Source organism: Stegostoma tigrinum, chromosome 2 (genome assembly GCF_030684315.1).
Source record: "Stegostoma tigrinum isolate sSteTig4 chromosome 2, sSteTig4.hap1, whole genome shotgun sequence".
NCBI lineage: Eukaryota > Metazoa > Chordata > Chondrichthyes > Orectolobiformes > Stegostomatidae > Stegostoma > Stegostoma tigrinum.
This window is the reverse complement of record NC_081355.1, coordinates 85,828,173-85,853,418: the sequence shown is the minus strand read 5'-3', so window position 1 is coordinate 85,853,418 and position 25,246 is coordinate 85,828,173. Positions and strand designations below refer to the sequence as shown.

Here is a 25,246-nt window from a genome sequence, read left to right as displayed (position 1 = left end):
CTAAGTTAGGTACCAGAATGTCTCAATTACAGTAATGCACACTTACTCTTAAGTATAGCCTGAGGACTTACAAAGGAGATCTTTCTTAACACTCAAGGTTTTGAATACTCTGTGATTTAGCTTACATTTAAGTGCAGAGGACAAGGCAGGCAGCTTACGATGTTGATGAGCACTGGACAGTCAATCTATCAGTCAGATAGGAGGTGGACATGTTGATGTTGATGCTGTGTTACATCAATGTCAGCCCTGTAGCATGTGCCAGCAGCTCTCATGACGTACATACTGCATGTTAGGAGGGCTACATCAGAAAGGGGGTACCACCACAGTCAGTGAGGGGCTCATCTGATTACATTTAAAGGGGATTGGCCAGGGTCAGTCAGACAATTGGTCTGCAAGAGTCAGAGATTTGTGTCTGGAGTTTGATCTACAACCAGTCTTGCAGGACAAGTGCAAGCAGTCTGGAACCTCATGTAGGTCCGTCAGGGTGCTGTGATAGCATCAGTCTGTAAGCCAGTCCACAGTTAATCGGGCTGGTCCCGCCACAATCAGTTTTGGGGATTTGTTGAATAATGATTAGGACATTAGAGGTAGGGAACAGAGTTACGGAGAGAGATCAGCAATGGCACATAAGTTATGATGCTCATTTGCAAAGTCAGAGCACACAATGGGCTGACTTGCCTCATTCTGCCATAACATTTCTGTGAAGAGAGAATGACAGTGCAAGGCATCGTGGAACCGAAGAGCACAAAGACAATCTTGTTGCCAAACACTTCCAGAATGAATAAACTGGGTTTGGACTTCATTTAATTGGATATGATTCTGTTCCTAAGCTGACAAGCAACTCATGTTTATTGCAAAATACACTTGACTTTGTTAATTTTGAGGACATTGTTATTTTTGGAATACTTGGCTTTTGAGATGCGGAATAAATATCTGTTATCCATGATATCTTCAGATGATCCCCGTTTAAAGTATCTTAACAAAACCCACATGACATTAAGATAACAAAGTGTGGAGCTGGATGAACACAGCAGGCCAAGCAGCATCTCAGGAGCACAAAAGCTGACGTTTCGGGCCTGGACCCTTCATCAGAGAGGGGGATGGGGTGAGGGTTCTGGAATAAATAGGGAGAGAGGGGGAGGCGGACCGAAGATAGAGAAAAAAGAAGATAGGTGGAGAGAGTATAGGTGGGGAGGTGGGGAGGGGATAGGTCAGTCCAGGGAAGACAGACAAGTCAAGGAGGTGGGATGAGGTTAGTAGGTAGGAGATGGGGGTGCTGCTTGGGGTGGGAGGAAGGGATAGGTGAGAGGAAGAACAGGTTAGGGAGGCAGAGACAGGTTGGACTGGTTTTGGGATGCAGTGGGTGGAGGGGAAGAGCTGGACTGGTTGTGTGGTGCAGTGGGGGGAGGGGACGAACTGGGCTGGTTTAGGGATGCGGTGGGGGAAGGGGAGATTTTGAAGCTGGTGAAGTCCACATTGATACCATTAGGCTGCAGGGTTCCCAAGCGGAATATGAGTTGCTGTTCCGGCAACCTTCGGGTGGCATCATTGTGGCACTTCAGGAGGCCCATGATGGATATGTCATCTAAAGAATGGGAGGGGGAGTGGAAATGGTTTGCGACTGGGAGGTGCAGTTGTTTGTTGCGAACTGAGCGGAGGTGTTCTGCAAAGCAGTCCCCAAGCCTCCGCTTGGTTTCCCCACTGTAGAGGAAGCCACACCGGGTACAGTGGATGCAGTATACCACATTGGCAGAGGTGCAGGTGAACCTCTGCTTAATGTGGAAAGTCATCTTGGGGCCTGGGATAGGGGTGAGGGAGGAGGTGTGGGGGCAAGTGTAGCATTTCCTGTGGTTGCAGGGGAAGGTGCCGGGTGTGGTGGGGTTGGAGGGCAGTGTGGACATTAACTTTGGTTATGTCCCAGAACTGTGACATTATACTAACACCTCATGTTAGGGACCTCTTAAGGCATCTGTCAAAAAATGACACCTGAGTAAAGGCAGAAAGTACTGGAGAAATTCAGCAGTTCTGATAGCATCTGTGGAGTGAAACACAGTCAAAATGTTGAATCCAATATGACTCTTCTTTGGAGCACTGGCATTTTCAGTTCTTATTTCAGATCTCCAGCGTTTGCAATAGTTTGCTTTTTTATCAAGTCAAAGTGTTGTGTGCTGAAGTCCTTTGTGACAGCTAAAAGATTGAGAGGAAGCCTGAGGAATCTCCTCTGACGCTTCTGGCATCAGTAATCTTTCAATGTTTTCAATGCCTAAGGACACTGCAGAACCTGTGACAGACAGCATTTTATGTAGCTTTTCTTGGCAGATCAGTGTGCTTTGAAGGATGATGGATACATGAGCTGCTCTTTGTACATCTCTGAGTTTGGAATGGCATAGCACTCCTTTGTAAAGCTGATATGTACAATAAATCTTTCCTGACAGAGATGAGGGCAATCAGCACTGACCCCATATTCTCATTCAGAACAATCTCAGCATATTGCTTTTAGCCTCAATGTTGCCCACATTAAGGTGTAATGCATAGTTGCAGACCTCAGTGTCACAGTTCACGGATGCCTGATATCTGAGATACTTTACAGTCAAGGAATCAGATGCCTGTGAGAATTGAGCAAAGCTTAGCAATTACAACTTCTTTTATCCTTGGGGTGTCTGAAAAGGATCATTGCTCACGTGGGTGTAACCCAACTGGATTTGACAGCAGAAATGATAAAACATGGATATTGTAACACTGGAAGTGAACACTTATTAACAGAAGTGATAAAATGGTTTATAATGATGTTTTGTTTGTGCCTCCTACGTATCCACAGTATGTTTTTTCTTCCTGCAGGCCCAATATCGATAGTTGGGTTGGAGGGATCTCACTGTATGGTTGGCCAGATTGACTATGACATTGGGTTGTTGTTCCCTGGTGCCTTTGGGCTTACAGTGCCAAGGCCAACTGAGAATCTCCTGCCCAAATTCAGACTCACTCTCCTTGGCTTGCCCTCTGGGCAATTAGAGATTGGAAATGAAAGCTGGCCTTATCAGAAATACCCCACATCCCAAAAATGATTGAAAACAACTCCCTCATACTTTGTTCCAGCTCAGCAATGGTCTGATACTTCTGTACCTAATGCTGAAGTTTGACCAAGCCATTTATGCTTGAGTGGAGGGGCACATCTTCTACCAGTTGCTGATCTGTGCCTATTCTTTTATGTTTCTCTGAGTATCAGAGACCTGGAGCATTTCTTCCTGAATAGTGTTGGAGATGTGTCAGTGATTTGCTGTGCTCCTGAGTATAATCTTGTGATTTCGTACTGAAGTGAAAGTTTCTGAGCTGGGGGAGGGTGCCTTGCCATTGCATTTTCTGAGAGTTCGCTGGCTTCCTCCTCAAAGATGGAGCTGAGCATCTTGGTATTGCCCTGTTCCAGGGAGGTTCACTGGAAAATGTTAATGCCTGCATAAGGGAAGAGAGCGAATTAGCTGTGAAAGAATGATTTAACACTGGTGGTAATGGGACAACAGACCAGTGCCCCATGATGAAGCTCACTGGTTTGATGACCCAATTATGACTCCCTGTTGCTGCATGAGTTGCGCTGCCTTTCTTTGGCCAAATCCAGAATGTTCTCTACTTCACGAATAAGGAGCCTGCTGTCTATCATTCCTTTGACAGTCTTGGACCTCTCACCTTGCCTATCCTGCAAAGTGATAAAAGCAAGGATTGAGCCTGATGGGAGTGGATAGAAGAGCAGTTTGTGGTCACACATGAGTTGGTGAGATGGTGAGGTATCCCCACTGTTGTGAATAGGAAGCACAGAGGGCAGGCAAGGTTAATAGTTTGGGAGAATGATGTAGGTGAGTGTCTTTGGATGGAAATGATGCATGCAATGCTGAGAGTTAAAATTTACCAGCTTTGGCAAGAAATGCATCAGTAACAGAAATTGAACGTTGTGGATGCGTGACTGTAAGGTAACAGGAAGATGACAGTGTCAAGTATCTTAGTAGAGTGCAGATGATCGTTGATTTTCCACCTGCACTGCTGGGCGTTATTTCAAATGCAGGACACAGCACTGACCCAGGCTGCTATATAGAGGCTGACCATAGCTGGTGGCAAGGCCTTCTTGGCAGCTTGCAGGAAAAAGGGCAGCCTTCCTCCACCCATACCATCTATCTACAGCTCCAGGTTCCTGTCTGGAAAGTGGGGGTCTAATTTGTTGTTCTGCACTATGACCTCAATGACAGTGGTTCAGCAGCACAGTGTGCAGCTGGTCTTTCAATATCATGCCAGAGATATATGCACTGGAAGTTCCTAACAGTGATCATTGGTGGCTCTGTGAGGGTGTTGTAACAGAGATGGTGGCACTTACCCATGCACAGCACAAGAGGTCAGTGGCCTTCTTTTTACTATCCCTTTCCACTTGGGACACAGCACTAACTCATGCTATGGTTCTGTCCATATGGGTGCGTCTGTGATTCCTTTGGCAATCAGCAGGGAAAAGGCTCCCTTCCTCTGCACCACTCCATCCACCAGCACTCCAAATCTCTGACCATGGAATCAGGAGCTCACTCTCCATTTTTATGCAACCTTTCCAGTGTCAAGCTGAGAGGGTCCAATCCTGTTTTGCAGCATCTGAAGTGGTATGCAGCTGGGATTAAAGTATGGCATGATGGTTGTGTAAACCAGAATGCCCTTGCCACGGCGAGTATTTCCAACCTATTTGCCACACAACTCCCCAAGAAATTTGCCCAAATTTCTGTTACACAATCAATGAAGTGAATGGAGAAGATTGCAATAAGAAAACTTGCCCTGGACCATAATGAATTGGATACCATAAACCTTACTGATCTACATGTTTTACCTGTAAATGGGTGATTCAGCCAGATGTTGAGCATTTTGACACCAGTGTAACTCACATAAGAAAGTGGAACATTTCCAGGAAATGTCTACAATTCCAAAACAACCTTTTTGCAAGCATGCATTATCTGTGGCAAAAAAAAAGAGCTTAAATGATCTGTGGAAGAAACCTAGAATACTAAGGCATACCTCAATTGGAACACGTATCATGATAGGATATGTCACTCTTGGAAGAAATGATCACATTTTTTTAATGAGGGCGTCTCATCTGAACCAGGTATGATACAGATCACAGAAATTAACCATCATCCAACTCATTTCAAAGTTGACCCCAGAGTCAGTGTTACTGTATTGTCTGAACAAAAGCTTTTGTTTGAAGGGAACAAAATTACAGTCTCCTGATTTAATGTCATACCGAGCAGGTCATAGTCACAGAGTTATGCAGCATGGAAACACGCCCTTCGGTCCAACAAGTCCATGCCGAACATAACCCCAAACTAAATATGTCCCAGCTGTCTGCCCCTAGTCCCTAAACCCCCATCTGTTCATTTTCATGTACTTATCCAAATATATTTTAAATGTTGTAATTGTACCTACATCCACCACTTCCTCAGGAAGTTCATTCCACATGTGAATCAATGTCAGTGTAAAATTGGCCTTCATGTCTTTTATAAATCTCTCTCCTCTAACCTTAAAAATGTGTCCAGTCTTGAAATCTCCCAACCGAGAGAAGGACACCTACCATTCAGCCTATCTATATGTATGATTATTTAAACTTCTATAAGATCACCTCTCGGTCTCTTGTGCTGTTGTGAATAAAGCCCAAGCCCATCCAGCCTTTCTTTATAACTCAAACCTTCCATACTCAACAACATCCTGGTAAATCTCTTCTGAACCTCCTCCAGCTTAATAATATCTTCCAAGCCAGAAATTTAAAGGAATGTCAAGTGTATCTTTGAGGCATAGAGGTTATTGCTATACAGGAAAGGCATAGGTCATCCAGAATCTGCAGAGCTCATTGTTGAGCAAGAAAACATGTTTCATTCTGAATCTCCTCCATCAAGTACAGGAATTCACAGACAGAAGAGTAGCTGCAAGAAAGAATTACCTAAAACTATTGACAGGCATAGGTAAACACAGCACAGCTTATAATACCATATTAAGAAAAGAAGCGAAACCTAAAACAATTCCTCATCTTTTAACGGGACAAGTAACCTATCAATAATAGGAGATATCTAATCGGGTGTGATGTCACAGTGACTAACCCAACAGAAGGGAGTTTTGGCATGGTTACTACATCAAAACCTAATGGTTCTGTCAGAATATGTGTTAATTTCATATGCTTCAGTAAGACAGTGTCTAGAAAAACTCCCCCATGGCTAGTGCAGATAGAAGAATGTCCAAACACTCTAAAAGCACTAAACTTGACTGTACTGGTAGTTTCTGGCAGATCTGTTCAAAGTAAAAGTCCAAATTGTTCGATGCATTCATAATCCCATCTGGAAGATTTTGTTTCTACAGATTGCCTTTTGAAATCACACCAATTCTAGAAATCCTCCAATGTATTTTTTCCAAATAGGGTTATTCAAATGATTGCAGGTAGCAAGGCTCAATCTCAATGAGAAATGATGTGGAAATACCAGTGTTGGACTGGAGTGGACAAGGTCAAAAATCACATGACATCAGGTTATAGCCCAACAGGTTTATTTAAAAACACTACCTTTCAGGGCTCGGATCCTTCCTCAGGTGTAGTGAGAGAGAGGGTATAGGACACAGAATTTCCAAGGAGAAAGGTAACAACCCTAAATCTGGCTCCATCTTGCTGAATCTGTGTCTCACACACTCTCACACACATACACTCCCTCACATACATTGCCTCTTACATAGTTGCACTCCCTCACACACTCTCTCTCACAAAACACACTCACACACACACACACACACAGACACACAGACACACAGGCACACACACAGACACACAAATTATTTCATCCAAAATGTTTGGTTTTTTGGATGCATTCACAGGATATGGGCGTCGCTGGCTAGGCAGTATTTATTGCCCATCCCAAATTGCCCAGAGGGCAGTTAAAAATCAACTACACATTGCTGTGTGTCTGGAGTCACATGCAGGCGAGACCAGGTAAGGTTGGCGGTTTCCTTCCCTAATGGACATTAGTGAACCAGATGGGTATTTCCTGACAATTGGTAATGGATTCATGGTCATTGTTAGATTTTAATTCTGGATTTTTTTTAAAATTCAAATTGTCCCTTATGCCAGGGTGGGATTCAAACCTGGGTCCCCAGAATGTTATCAGAGATAATGGGAACTGCAGATGCTGGAGATTCCAAGATAATAAAATGTGAGGCTGGATGAACACAGCAGGCCAAGCAGCATCTCAGGAGCACAAAAGCTGACGTTTCGGGCCTAGACCCTTCATCAGAGAGGGGGATGGGGGGAGGGAACTGGAATAAATAGGGAGAGAGGGGGAGGCGGACCGAAGATGGAGCAATGGGAGAGAGATTCCCTGAGGTTGGTCCGGAGGGAGGAGGGTAACTTCTTCAGGTTAGGCATCCCTGGAAGAGGCTTCGCAGTGAGGTTAAAACAGTATCAGAGATAATGGGAACTGCAGATGCTGGAGATTCCAAGATAATAAAATGTGAGGCTGGAAGAACACAGCAGGCCAAGCAGCATCTCAGGAGCACAAAAGCTGTATGGCGCACTGACCTCTACATCGCCGAGGCCAGACGCCAACTCTCCGACCAAGGGTGGCGCAGTGGTATTATGGCGCACTGACCTCTACATCGCCGAGGCCAGACGCCAACTCTCCGACCAAGGGTGGCGCAGTGGTAGTATGGCGCACTGACCTCTACATCGCCGAGGCCAGACGCCAACTCTCCGACCAAGGGTGGCGCAGTGGTAGTATGGCGCACTGACCTCTACATCGCCGAGGCCAGACGCCAACTCTCCGACACCACCTCCTACCGCCTCCTCGATTATGACCCCACACCCGAGCACCAAACCATCATCTCCAACACCATTCACGACCTCATCACCTCAGAGGACCTCCCACCCACAGCCTCCAACCTCATTGTTCCCCAACCCCGCACCGCCCGTTTCTATCTCCTTCCCAAAATCCACAAACCTGCCTGCCCTGGTCGACCCATCGTCTCAGCCTGCTCCTGCCCCACCGAACTCATCTCCACCTATCTGGACTCCATTTTCTCCCCTTTGGTCCAGGAACTCCCCACCTACGTCCGTGGCACCACCCACGCCCTCCACCTCCTCCAGGACTTCCAATTCCCTGGCCCCCAACACCTCATATTCACCATGGACGTCCAGTCCCTGTACACCTGCATTCCGCATGGAGATGGCCTCAAGGCCCTCCGCTTCTTCCTGTCCCGCAGGCCCGACCAGGCCCCCTCCACCGACACTCTCATCCGCCTAGCTGAACTCGTCCTCACACTCAACAACTTCTCTTTTGACTCCTCCCACTTCCTACAGACTAAGCGGGTGGCCATGGGCACCCGCATGGGCCCCAGCTATGCCTGCCTCTTTGTAGGTTACGTGGAACAGTCCCTCTTCCGCACCTACACAGGCCCCAAACCCCACCTCTTCCTCCGGTACATTGATGACTGTATCGGCGCCGCCTCTTGCTCCCCAGAGGAGCTCGAACAGTTCATCCACTTCACCAACACCTTCCACCCCAACTTTCAGTTCACCTGGGCCATCTCCAGCACATCCCTCACCTTCCTGGACCTCTCAGTCTCCATCTCAGGCAACCAGCTTGTAACTGATGTCCATTTCAAGCCCACCGACTCCCACAGCTATCTAGAATACATCTCCTCCCACCCACCCTCCTGCAAAAATTCCATCCCCTATTCCCAATTCCTCCGCCTCCGCCGCATCTGCTCCCATGATAAGACATTCCACTCCCGCACATCCCAGATGTCCAAGTTCTTTAAGGACCGCAACTTTCCCCCCACAGTGATCGAGAACGCCCTTGACCGCGTCTCCCGCATTTCCCGCGACACATCCCTCACACCCTGCCCCCGCCACAACCGCCCCAAGAGGATCCCCCTCGTTCTCACACACCACCCTACCAACCTCCGGATACAACGCATTATCCTCCGACACTTCCGCCATTTACAATCCGACCCCACCACCCAAGGCATTTTTCAATCCCCTCCCCTGTCTGCTTTCCGGAAAGACCACTCTCTCCGTGACTCCCTTGTTCGCTCCACACTGCCCTCCAACCCCACCACACCCGGCACCTTCCCCTGCAACCGCAGGAAATGCTACACTTGTCCCCACACCTCCTCCCTCACCCCCATCCCAGGCCCCAAGATGACATTCCACATCAAGCAGAGGCTCACCTGCACATCTGCCAATGTGGTATACTGCATCCACTGTACCCGGTGCGGCTTCCTCTACATTGGGGAAACCAAGCGGAGGCTTGGGGACCGCTTTGCAGAACACCTCCGCTCAGTTCGCAACAAACAACTGCACCTCCCAGTCGCAAACCATTTCCACTCCCCCTCCCATTCTCTTGATGACATATCCATCATGGGCCTCCTGCACTGCCACAATGATGCCACCCGAAGGTTGCAGGAACAGCAACTCATATTCCGCCTGGGAACCCTGCAGCCATATGGTATCAATGTGGACTTCACCAGTTTCAAAATCTCCCCTTCCCCTACTGCATCCCTAAACCAGCCCAGTTCGTCTCCTCCCCCCACTGCACCACACAACCAGCCCAGCTCATCCCCCCCACCCACTGCATCCCAAAACCAGTCCAACCTGTCTCTGCCTCCCTAACCGGCTCTTCCTCTCACCCATCCCTTCCTCCCACCCCAAGCCGCACCCCCAGCTACCTACTAACCTCATCTCACCTCCTTGACCTGTCCGTCTTCCCTGGACTGACCTATCCCCTCCCTACCTCCCCACCTACACTCTCTCCACCTATCTTCTTTACTCTCCATCTTCGGTCCGCCTCCCCCTCTCTCCCTATTTATTCCAGTTCCCTCCCCCCATCCCCCTCTCTGATGAAGGGTCTAGGCCCGAAACTCAGCTTTTGTGCTCCTGAGATGCTGCTTGGCCTGCTGTGTTCATCCAGCCTCACATTTTATTATCCCCAGAATGTTACCTCGGTCTCTGGATTGATAGTCCATAGATAATACCCCTCGGCCATCACCTCTCCTTGTGTAGTTGCAGATACATTTCTTTTTGCCCAAAAAAAACTTGACTCCAGTTTAAAACATATACAGATTCTAAGGAAGGTCTCACACCTAGAATGCATTGTCGGACCTGAGATGTGACCTCTTGTATACATTGATAAAAGCTTTAGTTATCTTGGGACAATGATTTGAGAGGAATCTGGATTTTGTATTTTAATCGGTAGTCCCCTTCCTAACTGATTAAAGATTCAACAAGAGGCAGCCAGTTTTAGGGTTGTTACCTTTCTGCTTATAAATCCTGTGCCTTATACCCTCTCTCTCACACTACACCTGAGGAAGGAACTGGGAGCTGAGCTTCAAAAGCTTGCATGTTCAAATAAACCTGTTGGAATAAAACCTGGTCTCGTGCGATCAATGAGAAATGTGAGTTTTCCAAGGATTTTATTCTATTTTTGGGACATAACACTGACAAATCTGGTTTAAAGCCACATCATCAAAGACGGTAAGAAAAGTTTCCTACTCCAAAATCAGTCCATAACTTACAAAGCTTTCTGGAAAAATACTGAACCATTGAATAAAAAATGTACCTCACTTGGGAACTAAATCAAAACACTTGAGACACTGACCCAAAAAGGCTCAAGAATCGTGTTGGGGCACACATCATGAGGTCAAAGACATGTTAGCTTATGTACATGTCTTGGCCCAATATGATCCATCATTTTTGACTGTTATCCTGTGGATGCCTCGGCCACACATATTGGACTAGTTCTCTTCCAAGAGCAGCTGGCATACTGCAGAAAATCAATATATTATGCATCCAAATATGCAGTTGTTAAAAAATAGGCCCTCAGTTATGACAGCCTGTAAGAAATTTTCTAATTGCATACTGGGTCTCATGGTTCTTAAAGAGACTAATGATAAGCTGCTGGTCTCACTGTGAGTTAAAAAAAGATTTGACCAAACAAATGCCACCTTGGAAGCAATAATTTTGCCTTCGTCACACGTGATTTGCACATGAGAACAAATATGTGCAAATGTAGTTATAAATATTGGATGACACCCTCCCCATACAGGCTGCTGACAAACTTACACCAGCTGATAAAGATCTTGTTGATAAACTCAATTTAAGCAACGTTCAAAAATGTTCGGGCCAGCAACACAAACAATACTTAAGGTCAGAGAAGAACCGATCCCAAATGTTTGGCTGCATGTCAATACGGTACAGACGGATTATCAACAAACAAACCTGGTGGCTTAATGATGAATGTTCATTTTGAACGTAAACAACATTGCACTATTGTTCTGAGGAAGGATCACTTAACCTGAAGAGTTAACTCTGATTTCTGTGTACAGATGCTGCCAAATCTGCTGAGCTTTTCCAGCAATTTCTGTTTTTATTTCACTATTTGTTGACAATTTAACTTTCTTGAATTAAGAAACAAAATCCTCATCAAAGTAAATCAAGCGCAAGCAGGCATTACCAAATGTAGATCTAGAGCTTGAGCTCCAGGATGGTGGACAGAATCAGTAAAGAGATAGAAGATCTCACAGAAATGATTGTCAAACTTGCACCATATATAGTCCTGAAAGCAGGAAACTCTATTGATTTCCACTACCTTTCCCACTAAAATATTGAATAAGACAGGGACTGGCCTGTGGGTGTTTAAAGGATGCCCTTATCTGTGAGTGATGGACTAGTTTTTTTGATGAATCAAAGTAAAGAAAGTCCACTCCACCAACATGGATACAGTCATCGACATCCTCCGTTAAATAATCACCACTCTTGCAATCCGAGATGTAGTTATATCTGATAATGGACCACATTTTGATTGAATGTGTTGACCTTAGACTTTAGTCGAAGATCCAGATTGACTGCTATTATGAAGTCAGAAACTTGATAGCCAGGGAGTAGTGATAAATCTCCTTTACCTTTTTGAAACATTGAATGAAGAAAAAAGCACTTTGGTGGGCTGGTGGGGAGCTGGTGATGATGGTGATCCTACATAAGGCAGTTAATGTCTGAAAATTTAACTGAATCATAATATAATATAAGTTCCATGTATCAGGATATTAAAAAAAATCTGTTTCTAGGAAGAGCAAACCAATTGTTTCTAAGTTGTGTACCAGAATATCTCAGTAGTAATAATGTGTTCTAACCCTTAAGTATGACCTGAGGTCTTATAAAGGACTCTCATCTATTTCAGATGTAATGCAACCAACTATTAAATATAAAGTAATAAACCTATTTATTACTTTATATTTAATAGCTGGTTGCATTACAAACCTATTTTGTTTATCAAGACTGGGCTCATCTTCTGCTACTATCTTGAGGTGAACATTCTCCTCCACTTGGTAGCAGCAACTTAACCTAACGCCAGTTCGATGAATTGGTGGCAGAAAATTTACCCATGGCTTCCCAGACGAACGTGTAGTCTATGACCACAATAGATACTTTGTTGGCAATATTAGAATCTGGCAATTTAGCATGCTGACAGTGGTGAGGATTTTGCTATACGTAAAAGGAACCTACCTTTATTTTATAATCCGTGAACTTGTTACAAAATGTATAGTTGGACCAAGTTCGATTGGTTTCTGGATGTTTGAACCAGTTCCCAGTTTCATCGCAGTACTTTGTTGCTTTCTCTGAAAGAAAAGGGAGAAACCATTTTACAAACAAAAAGAACTAAGACAATCTAGAGAATGCAATCTACTCCTGATATTCCAAACTGTAAACAAAACAGAACTGTCCGATTATTTGAATTTAGTGATGTAAATATTATAGGAAGTTGGAGATGAAACTTGAGTTATTAGAGAAGTTAAATGACACAACTTTGAATTAAGCGGATGAGATAATATTTGCAATGATTGGCGGCTCTACAACTTGGAACAGAACCTTAATTTTAATCAAACAAAACTTTAGTATGAAAGGGAATTTTTTTTCAGCTCTGCAAAATTTGGCACTTTGCAAACTTTGCTCGGCTGAACAGTATTTGGAGGTTGACCATGACTAAACACAATCTCATCTTGATAAATTTACATGATTTCATATTCTTTCTCTTACAAATATTTCTAATTGCCACTATTGGTAGCTTACTGTCATTGTCACTTCCACTGAAAACTTAGGGGTCTTCTTTTCACCGTTTGATGCATCAATCAAACTGTGCAATTTTCAGATCCTATTATAAATAAATTGGGGGAAAACAACTATTTCTAGCTTAATTTGATCCCTGCAAATAGACCAACAAAGAGACATTTAGGAGATTCATGCTTATTTCAGGCTTTGGTCTGAGGGAACTATGGCAGTGAACATTTCGCTTGTAGTGTCTCTGCTGGTGGTGTTGTGGGCCTTACACCTAGAAGTGCAGAAATATTCGTACTGACTCCTGCTCAGTACCAATGAACATTTACCTCCAGATTGAGGAGCAACTGCTCACCACTACTCCCTGCTTTCTCTGCATTCAAGAATTTTTATATCCAAGCTGCTCTTGTACATTTAATCCATTGGTCTTTAATTTTGCGAATAGTCATATTACATGGTACATTTCAAACATATTTTGGTATTCAATTTGCACAACATTTTCTCCACTACTCTCAATAATCATTATTATTACTTCATTAAAGAATACAAACAATTTTGTCAAATCCATTTTACATTGAATAAATTTACCATGTGCTTCATTTATGAGCTGCCACTTTATCATATGTCAATTAATTTTGATCCAGATTATTGTCCTCAATGGTGTTCCTATCGCTGATGTTAGACTGGTTGGTGTATTATTGACGCTTTACCACTCTGCTCTCTACCTAAATAGAAATGCAACCTTTGTGATGTAAAGGCATCCATTGCCTCCAAAAGAACCACTATTACCTTTCTCTTCATTGCTAAGGAGAATTAGAAAATTGTGGCCAGTGCAATCAAAAATTCTACTCTTCCTCCCCTCGGTAACATAGGTGACTTTCTTTTTGCAAAGTACCAAAATTTTAGTTTCTTACTTCTTATTGATGTTGCAGAGTAATAAGATGTAACAATATATAAGAATCTGAAATGGTGATGTTGAAATATGATGGTGTCATAGAGTGTCAGTATCATTTGATTAGATGCAGAAAGAACTGGAAAGGAGCAGAAACTGCATTTGAGTTTTGAAATATTTAGTATATCTGCTTCAACCATAAAGAAAGAACTCTGAGAATCCTTAGAATTAGCATTATCCAATGAGGACAGTGAAAAGTTTACAAGTTGCCAACTAAGGGAACCATCTTAGCTACAAAGGTACTAGATACAGATTCTTAAGTACGAGTTTCTTGCAGAAAGTACTATGGACTCAAGAAGCAGTGCCTGGCACACTAATTCGAGTAAGGTCATTGGATATAATAAAACATGAAAGCATTCCAAAAGATATCAAAACCAGTGATTGAAGTCAACAATTAAGTGGTCATGAAGCAAAAAGAGTCTTTTTTCAAGACTCAGCAGGATATCAGGGAGAGGCATTGCAGGTGCAGGTGAAGGACAAGAAACAGCCAAATAGCAGAACAAACGCAGCCATAGTTAAAGGAGCAGGCCCAGAGCTCAGGCAAGTCATGGAGACTAATTTATCACTCTCAGAGCTATTCCAGGCCATTGACTACCAGCCCTGGATCAGGAATGGAGGTTTGGGGGATTTAGAAGATACAGAACAACTACAGGCTTCAACGAAAAGAGGCTAAAATGTGGGTCACTACATTACCATATGCTTTGGGGACAATCATAAATGATGTAGTTACCATAGAGGGTGAAATAGCTCTGCAAAGACCGGTATCCTATCATCAGGTCACCCTTTATTTACATATGCATAGTATGTGTCACGGACCCAGCTAGCATTGGGGCTGGTTCCTACATTGCGAACTTCCGACACTCGTGTTTATATCTGTCAGCTAGGACTCCCTGATTGGACCAGATAAACTGGACCAAGCAAGCAACTCATATTCTATGAGGTCCTCCTGGCTGACCTTATTCCAATCACTACAGGGGGCAATAATGAAAATTCAGAGCCATATGAAAAAGTGTTGAGAGCATTTAGTATGCACTTCAGCATGAAGGCAAATTTAATACTGAAGCATGTAAAATGTAATCAGAGAAAACAGAGTCCTCAGGATAGCATGGATTTGTTCATTAATCTTCCCAATCCAACAGAAAATTTCACATACAAGTGGGGTAAAGCCAGAATTAATTCACAACCTAATTATGGTGTGAGTTTTAGACGGTCCTATCAAACCAGGGAGGATTTGATGCTGGAGAAAACACTAATCATTGCGAGACAAGCTAAACTTCAGAGGCAGAATAAGGTTTTGCTCAAGGGGAAGTAAAATGGTATGTAAAATGTTAATTATGGTGAACCATATATAGGAGGCATGTAAAATGCATAGCCAGCCAAAATGGAGAAAAGTATTGCAAGTGTCACAACAAAGTGTCAGAGAAGTGAAATGAAACATACAAGCAGATTCCCTGGTCAGAATGGGGAGTGCAGTGCCATAACCGTTGCACAGTGTGATAGATATTTTTAAAAGAATGCACCATTGCAATGCATTAAAATGAAGAAACAGGACAAATCTGTAAAATCAAAATTAGGTAAAAAAATTGTGGAAGACATCAATGATTTTAGCTGTGTCAAACTGAAAGTGAAAGGGGATATTAGGGATCAGAAAGTTGAAAGTGGAGCTACATCTCAATGTTATCAGAACAATTTAATTGGCTTCAAAATATTAAGTTGCAGCAGCCCTCAATGATGCTGCAGGAGGAAAGCTTTATTACACACTTTCCAGGTGATATTGCTTTAACAGGCTACTGTTTTGAATAGCATCTGCACCAGAAATGTTTCAAAGAACATTGTTAAACACATTGGAAGATAATGCAGGGCTAATATGTCACATTGCTAACATACTGATATATCAAGGTACAAAAGAAGAATATGACCAAAGAGTTAGAACAGTCATCACTCATCAAAATATTTCAGAATGTAAGTGTCACTTTGAAAGAATGGTGAGTTTGCACAATGAAGATTAAAATTTCTCATGCACATAACCCAGTCATTGAAACCACAGTAAAACAGGGAGGTGATGGCCTGGCAGTATTATTGCTGGATAATAAAATGTGAGGCTGGATGAACACAGCAGGCCAAGCAGCATCTCAGGAGCACAAAAGCTGACGTTTCGGGCCTAGACCCTTCATCAGAGAGGGGGATGGGGGGAGGGAACTGGAATAAATAGGGAGAGAGGGGGAGGCGGACCGAAGATGGAGAGTAAAGAAGATAGGTGGAGAGGGTGTAGGTGGGGAGGTAGGGAGGGGATAGGTCAGTCCAGGGAAGACGGACAGGTCAAGGAGGTGGGATGAGGTTAGTAGGTAGCTGGGGGTGCGGCTTGGGGTGGGAGGAAGGGATGGGTGAGAGGAAGAACCGGTTAGGGAGGCAGAGACAGGTTGGACTGGTTTTGGGATGCAGTGGGTGGGGGGGAAGAGCTGGGCTGGTTGTGTGGTGCAGTGGGGGGAGGGGATGAACTGGGCTGGTTGAGGGATGCAGTGGGGGAAGGGGAGATTTTGAAACTGGTGAAGTCCACATTGATACCATATGGCTGCAGGGTTCCCAGGCGGAATATGAGTTGCTGTTCCTGCAACCTTCGGGTGGCATCATTGTGGCAGTGCAGGAGGCCCATGATGGACATGTCATCAAGAGAATGGGAGGGGGAGTGGAAATGGTTTGCGACTGGGAGGTGCAGTTGTTTGTTGCGAACTGAGCGGAGGTGTTCTGCAAAGCGGTCCCCAAGCCTCCGCTTGGTTTCCCCAATGTAGAGAAAGCCGCACCGGGTACAGTGGATGCAGTATACCACATTGGCAGATGTGCAGGTGAACCTCTGCTTAATGTGGAATGTCATCTTGGGGCCTGGGATGGGGGTGAGGGAGGAGGTGTGGGGACAAGTGTAGCATTTCCTGCGGTTGCAGGGGAAGGTGCCGGGTGTGGTGGGGTTGGAGGGCAGTGTGGAGCGAACAAGGGAGTCACGGAGAGAGTGGTCTCTCCGGAAAGCAGACAGGGGTGGGGATGGAAAAATGTCTTGGGTGGTGGGGTCGGATTGTAAATGGCGGAAGTGCCGGAGGATAATGCGTTGTATCCGGAGGTTGGTAGGGTGGTGTGTGAGAACGAGGGGGATCCTCTTGGGGCGGTTGTGGCGGGGGCGGGGTGTGAGGGATGTGTCGCGGGAAATGCGGGAGACGCGGTCAAGGGCGTTCTCAATCACCGTGGGGGGGAAGTTGCGGTCCTTAAAGAACTTGGACATCTGGGATGTGCGGGAGTGAAATGTCTTATCGTGGGAGCAGATGCGGCGGAGGCGGAGGAATTGGGAATAGGGGATGGAATTTTTGCAGGAGGGTGGGTGGGAGGAGGTGTATTCTAGGTAGCTGTGGGAGTCGGTGGGCTTGTAATGGACATCAGTTACAAGCTGGTTGCCTGAGATGGAGACTGAGAGGTCCAGGAAGGTGAGGGATGTGCTGGAGATGGCCCAGGTGAACTGAAGGTTGGGGTGGAAGGTGTTGGTGAAGTGGATGAACTGTTCGAGCTCCTCTGGGGAGCAAGCGGCGGCGCCGATACAGTCATCAATGTACCGGAGGAAGAGGTGGGGTTTGGGGCCTGTGTAGGTGCGGAAGATAGACTGTTCCACGTAACCTACAAAGAGGCAGGCATAGCTGGGGCCCATGCGGGTGCCCATGGCCACCCCCTTAGTCTGTAGGAAGTGGGAGGAGTCAAAAGAGAAGTTGTTGAGTGTGAGGACGAGTTCCGCTAGGCGGATGAGAGTGTCGGTGGAGGGGGCCTGGTCGGGCCTGCGGGACAGGAAGAAGCGGAGGGCCTTGAGGCCATCTCCATGCGGAATGCAGGTGTACAGGGACTGGACGTCCATGGTGAATATGAGGTGTTGGGGGCCAGGGAATTGGAAGTCCTGGAGGAGGTGGAGGGCGTGGGTGGTGTCACGGACATAGGTGGGGAGTTCCTGGACCAAAGGGGAGAAAATGGAGTCCAGATAGGTGGAGATGAGTTCGGAGGGGCAGGAGCAGGCTGAGACGATGGGTCGACCAGGGCAGGCAGGTTTGTGGATTTTGGGAAGGAGATAGAAACGGGCCGTGCGGGGTTGGGGAACAATGAGGTTGGAGGCTGTGGGTGGGAGGTCCCCTGAGGTGATGAGGTCATGAATGGTGTTGGAGATGATGGTTTGGTGCTCGGGTGTGGGGTCATGATCGAGGAGGCGGTAGGAGGTGGTGTCGGAGAGTTGGCGTCTGGCCTCGGCGATGTAGAGGTCAGTACGCCATACTACCACTGCGCCACCCTTGTCTGCGGGTTTGATGGTGAGGTTGGGGTTGGAGCGGAGGGAGCGGAGGGCTGCCCGTTCTGCGGGGGAGAGGTTGGAGTGGGTGAGAGGGGTGGAGAGGTTGAGGCGGTTAATGTCTCGACGGCAGTTGGAGATGAAGAGGTCGAGGGAGGGTAGGAGGCCTGGGGGTGGTGTCCAGGAGGAGGACTTGTGTTGGAAGCGGGTGAAGGGGTCAGTGGAAGGAGGGTTGGGTTCCCGGTTGAAGAAGTAGGCATGCAGGCGAAGACGGCGGAAAAACTGCTCTGTGTCCGACCGTGACTGGTATTCGTTGATGTGTGGTTGTAGGGGGACAAAGGTGAGCCCCTTGCTCAGGACTGACCGTTCGTCCTCAGTCAGTGGGAGGTCTGGGGGGATGGTGAAGATTCGGCAGGGCTCAGGGTGGCTGTCTCCTCTGGGGTTACAGGCTGTGGAGGTTGTGGGCGGAGCGATGATGTCGTCGGCCGTGGGCGGGGTTCCGTCGGCCGTGGGCGGGGTTCCGTCGGCCGTGGGCGGGGTTCCGTCGGCGTCGACCGTGGGCGGGGTTCCGACGGCGTCGACCGTGGGCGGGGTTCCGACGGCGTCGACCGTGGGCGGGGTTCCGACGGCGTCGACCGTGGGCGGGGTTCCGACGGCGTCGACCGTGGGCGGGGTTCCGTCGGCGGTGGGAGGATCGGGGTGGGCGGCAGCAGCTGAGGTGAGGGTGGTGTGTGGGCTGTAGTACCTGGACGTGGAGGTGGTGACTGCAGCAGCGGTTCCGGAAGTTCTGTGGCCGGCGGAGGCCGATGTGACGTCATCGGTGGGATTCCGGCCGTGTCCTCATGGTCAATGGCGGCGGGTGCATGGTGGGGGAGGGGCAGGGACAGAGTCGGGATTTGGGAGGCGCAGGAATCCTCTTGTGGGTGGCAGGGGCCAGTGAGTTGGTTGTACTTACGATTTTTGGTGTCCAGTAAAGCTGAGTGGAACTGGGTGTTCAGTCTGTGGATCCTGCGGAGGATAAAAAACAGCAGGGGTCCTTTGCAGGTCTGGGAGAGGGAGGCTCTGAGCTGGGGCAGGCTGGATTGCAGTGCCTGGAGGTGCCGGCGCATGGCTGCGAGTGTCTGTTTCAGGACTCGCAGGGAGAACCGCTTCTGAAGGGTCTGAATATTCTGGGTGTAGAGGTGGTCACGGTTGGGGCCAAATTGGGAAGGCTGAAATGTGGACTGTAGTCCCTTGGGGATGATCTGGTTCCGTAGGCAGGTGCTGAGAAAGGTGATGTGGCTGTGGTACCTGGTTTGCTTCAGGACATGGTCGAGCAGTTTCAAGGCCGAAGAGATTACAAGAGAGTTGCAATGGGAGAGAGATTCCCTGAGGTTGGTCCGGAGGGAGGAGGGTAACTTCTTCAGGTTAGGCATCCCTGGAAGAGGCTTCGCAGTGAGGTTAAAATAGTATCAGAGATAATGGGAACTGCAGATGCTGGAGATTCCAAGATAATAAAATGTGAGGCTGGATGAACACAGCAGGCCAAGCAGCATCTCAGGAACACAAAAGCTGACGTTTCGGGCCTAGACCCTTCATCAGAGAGGGGGATGGGGGGAGGGAACTGGAATAAATAGGGAGAGAGGGGGAGGCGGACCGAAGATGGAGAGTAAAGAAGATAGGTGGAGAGGGTGTACGTGGGGAGGTAGGGAGGGGATAGGTCAGTCCAGGGAAGACGGACAGGTCAAGGAGGTGGGATGAGGTTAGTAGGTAGCTGGGGGTGCAGCTTGGGGTGGGAGGAAGGGATGGGTGAGAGGAAGAACCGGTTAGGGAGGCAGAGACAGGTTGGACTGGTTTTGGGATGCAGTGGGTGGGGGGGAAGAGCTGGGCTGGTTGTGTGGTGCAGTGGGGGGAGGGGATGAACTGGGCTGGTTGAGGGATGCAGTGGGGGAAGGGGAGATTTTGAAACTGGTGAAGTCCACATTGATACCATATGGCTGCAGGGTTCCCAGGCGGAATATGAGTTGCTGTTCCTGCAACCTTCGGGTGGCATCATTGTGGCAGTGCAGGAGGCCCATGATGGACATGTCATCAAGAGAATGGGAGGGGGAGTGGAAATGGTTTGCGACTGGGAGGTGCAGTTGTTTGTTGCGAACTGAGCGGAGGTGACGTCACATCGGCCTCCGCCGGCCACAGAACTTCCGGAACCGCTGCTGCAGTCACCACCTCCACGTCCAGGTACTACAGCCCACACACCACCCTCACCTCAGCTGCTGCCGCCCACCCCGATCCTCCCACCGCCGACGGAACCCCGCCCACGGTCGACGCCGACGGAACCCCGCCCACGGCCGACGGAACCCCGCCCACGGCCGACGACATCATCGCTCCGCCCACAACCTCCACAGCCTGTAACCCCAGGGGAGACAGCCACCCTGAGCCCTGCCGAATCTTCACCATCCCCCCAGACCTCCCACTGACTGAGGACGAACGGTCAGTCCTGAGCAAGGGGCTCACCTTTGTCCCCCTACAACCACACATCAACGAATACCAGTCACGGTCGGACATAGAGCAGTTTTTCCGCCGTCTTCGCCTGCATGCCTACTTCTTAAACCGGGAACCCAACCCTCCTTCCACTGACCCCTTCACCCGCTTCCAACACAAGTCCTCCTCCTGGACACCACCCCCAGGCCTCCTACCCTCCCTCGACCTCTTCATCTCCAACTGCCGTCGAGACATTAACCGCCTCAACCTCTCCACCCCTCTCACCCACTCCAACCTCTCCCCCGCAGAACGGGCAGCCCTCCGCTCCCTCCGCTCCAACCCCAACCTCACCATCAAACCCGCAGACAAGGGTGGCGCAGTGGTAGTATGGCGTACTGACCTCTACATCGCCGAGGCCAGACGCCAACTCTCCGACACCACCTCCTACCGCCTCCTCGATCATGACCCCACACCCGAGCACCAAACCATCATCTCCAACACCATTCATGACCTCATCACCTCAGGGGACCTCCCACCCACAGCCTCCAACCTCATTGTTCCCCAACCCCGCACGGCCCGTTTCTATCTCCTTCCCAAAATCCACAAACCTGCCTGCCCTGGTCGACCCATCGTCTCAGCCTGCTCCTGCCCCACCGAACTCATCTCCACCTATCTGGACTCAATTTTCTCCCCTTTGGTCCAGGAACTCCCCACCTATGTCCGTGACACCACCCACGCCCTCCACCTCCTCCAGGACTTCCAATTCCCTGGCCCCCAACACCTCATATTCACCATGGACGTCCAGTCCCTGTACACCTGCATTCCGCATGGAGATGGCCTCAAGGCCCTCCGCTTCTTCCTGTCCCGCAGGCCCGACCAGGCCCCCTCCACCGACACTCTCATCCGCCTAGCGGAACTCGTCCTCACACTCAACAACTTCTCTTTTGACTCCTCCCACTTCCTACAGACTAAGGGGGTGGCCATGGGCACCCGCATGGGCCCCAGCTATGCCTGCCTCTTTGTAGGTTACGTGGAACAGTCCATCTTCCGCACCTACACAGGCCCCAAACCCCACCTCTTCCTCCGGTACATTGATGACTGTATCGGCGCCGCCGCTTGCTCCCCAGAGGAGCTCGAACAGTTCATCCACTTCACCAACACCTTCCACCCCAACCTTCAGTTCACCTGGGCCATCTCCAGCACATCCCTCACCTTCCTGGACCTCTCAGTCTCCATCTCAGGCAACCAGCTTGTAACTGATGTCCATTACAAGCCCACCGACTCCCACAGCTACCTAGAATACACCTCCTCCCACCCACCCTCCTGCAAAAATTCCATCCCCTATTCCCAATTCCTCCGCCTCCGCCGCATCTGCTCCCACGATAAGACATTCCACTCCCGCACATCCCAGATGTCCAAGTTCTTTAAGGACCGCAACTTCCCCCCCACGGTGATTGAGAACGCCCTTGACCGCGTCTCCCGCATTTCCCGCGACACATCCCTCACACCCCGCCCCCGCCACAACCGCCCCAAGAGGATCCCCCTCGTTCTCACACACCACCCTACCAACCTCCGGATACAACGCATTATCCTCCGACACTTCCGCCATTTACAATCCGACCCCACCACCCAAGACATTTTTCCATCCCCACCCCTGTCTGCTTTCCGGAGAGACCACTCTCTCCGTGACTCCCTTGTTCGCTCCACACTGCCCTCCAACCCCACCACACCCGGCACCTTCCCCTGCAACCGCAGGAAATGCTACACTTGTCCCCACACCTCCTCCCTCACCCCCATCCCAGGCCCCAAGATGACATTCCACATTAAGCAGAGGTTCACCTGCACATCTGCCAATGTGGTATACTGCATCCACTGTACCCGGTGCGGCTTTCTCTACATTGGGGAAACCAAGCGGAGGCTTGGGGACCGCTTTGCAGAACACCTCCGCTCAGTTCGCAACAAACAACTGCACCTCCCAGTCGCAAACCATTTCCACTCCCCCTCCCATTCTCTTGATGACATGTCCATCATGGGCCTCCTGCACTGCCACAATGATGCCACCCGAAGGTTGCAGGAACAGCAACTCATATTCCGCCTGGGAACCCTGCAGCCATATGGTATCAATGTGGACTTCACCAGTTTCAAAATCTCCCCTTCCCCCACTGCATCCCTCAACCAGCCCAGTTCATCCCCTCCCCCCACTGCACCACACAACCAGCCCAGCTCTTCCCCCCCACCCACTGCATCCCAAAACCAGTCCAACCTGTCTCTGCCTCCCTAACCGGTTCTTCCTCTCACCCATCCCTTCCTCCCACCCCAAGCCGCACCCCCAGCTACCTACTAACCTCATCCCACCTCCTTGACCTGTCCGTCTTCCCTGGACTGACCTATCCCCTCCCTACCTCCCCACCTACACCCTCTCCACCTATCTTCTTTACTCTCCATCTTCGGTCCGCCTCCCCCTCTCTCCCTATTTATTCCAGTTCCCTCCCCCCATCCCCCTCTCTGATGAAGGGTCTAGGCCCGAAACGTCAGCTTTTGTGCTCCTGAGATGCTGCTTGGCCTGCTGTGTTCATCCAGCCTCACATTTTATTATCTTGGAATCTCCAGCATCTGCAGTTCCCATTATCTCTAGTATTATTGCTGGACTGTTAACCCAGAGACCCTGGTAACATTCTGAGGCCCTGGGTTCAAATCCTGACATTGCAAATGGTGGAATTTGAATTCACTAAATATCTGGAATTAGGAATCTAAAGATGACATGAATGCACTGCTGGTTGTTAGAAAAACCCATCTGATTTACTAATGTCCTTTAGGGAAGAAAACTGCCATCCTCACCTGGTCTGACCTATATGTGACTGTTAACTGCCCTCTGGCAGAATAAAACAAAATGAAAACAATTTTTTTTACGATTAAAGAACATTATGGATCTTCAATAATTACTTGAGAGGGAAATCCAAGTCAAAATTATTTAGCAAAACTTAAAGTGAAGTCTTTCAGATAGCTATTATGCTAGGATGAACAATAGTTTTGTAATTATCAAGCCAGAAGAAGCATTTAACAAAATCAAGTAACTCCTGATCTTATCAGAACACCGTGATCTGCATCTACCATCCATAGTAAAAGCCAACAGATCTTCAAAAAGATTGGGGTGGGCATGGGTGATGGGGCGGGGTGGTGGTGGTGGTGGGGTGTGCTTAAGGTTTGGGGGCAGGACTCTTACGTGAAGAAAAATGGAGAGTGTACACCACTGTACCATACTTTTGGATCAATCAATTTAACAACAATATACGCATGGAAAAACAATTAGGTTAGGTACTGACCTTCCAATTTAAGAGAAGAACAAACTTTAAACCATTGCTTTCTCTTCAGAATAAAAATGCTAACTAGGATACTGCCCAGGGTTCAATGTTTCAGAATGAAGTTGGTGAGGTATGACTCATCTACTGAATATATGCTGGATGAACATGAAATGACAACTGATGCTTTGTCGTGGATAGCAATAAGTGAAGCAGAGAAAGTAAATTCAGGCTTCATGGAAGAGGTCAAAACTTAGACATCAGAAGTGAACAGGCATAAAAAAAACAGCAAACAGATTGGAAATGTGAATAAATACATTTTACCACAAGCTTAGATGTGAAATCAATAAAATGCAGAGAAAGAATAGCCATAGAAATACACAACAACTGAGACCACGTTGGATTGAAATCAACCGAACGGTAATGAGGTGAAATAGTAACGTATTGGTATTATTGTGTAAGAAACCAACAGAACAATGGAACTATTTCTCGAACGAAGAAGAGTAAGAGACCTCTGCAATGAAGGAAGGGAAGAGAGCACAGCATCGCAAGTCTCAGAATGAGACTAAACCTGATCAAGGAGATTGGTAAATGCACCATGAAGGCTAACCCTGTGAATTATGAGACTTGGTGGTGGAGGGGGAGTGTAGGAAGAACTTATTCATAAGGAAGTTAAAATCTTGAAATAGGGATATCGAGTAATGAGAGATCAGCAGAAGGTGTAATGATGATGATGTATAATAATTTCATGATATTATTCTTATATACACAGAACTGCAGTCTTGAGAGATTGTATGTATATGTACTAAAGTCATAAATAATGAGCTCTTACAGAAATACAGAAGGTCCCATGGACTCAAGAGGCAGTGATTTGGAGACTATTTAGAGTTAGACCCATACACACACTAAAATAATTGGCATCTGATCAAATATTGTTTCTCGCTCTTATATGGCTGTATTGGCAGAATCATCTTCTCCAGCAAAGACACATGCAAAGTTTAATTTAGCACCTTAATCATGGCTTCTGCCTTCACAAGAATGGTCCTAAGTGAGCCCACCTTTCTTTTACTGCCCTGTTGCTATTTAATTGCAATTTGTTCTCTTTTGGACAAACAGTTCTTCTGGTA

At 47.7% G+C, this 25,246-nt stretch overlaps 1 protein-coding gene across 3 annotated transcripts in view; it reads right to left on the bottom strand.

The window, feature by feature from the left end:
• calcr (calcitonin receptor) overlaps nt 1-25,246 on the bottom strand; it is a 288,663-nt gene that overhangs the window by 99,871 nt on the left and 163,546 nt on the right. For all 3 annotated transcript variants that reach the window (XM_059655195.1, XM_048523649.2, XM_048523658.2), the window contains one exon: nt 12,551-12,663. In XM_059655195.1, the coding sequence (XP_059511178.1) occupies nt 12,551-12,663 (113 nt within the window). The remainder of the gene's footprint in view (nt 1-12,550; nt 12,664-25,246) is intronic.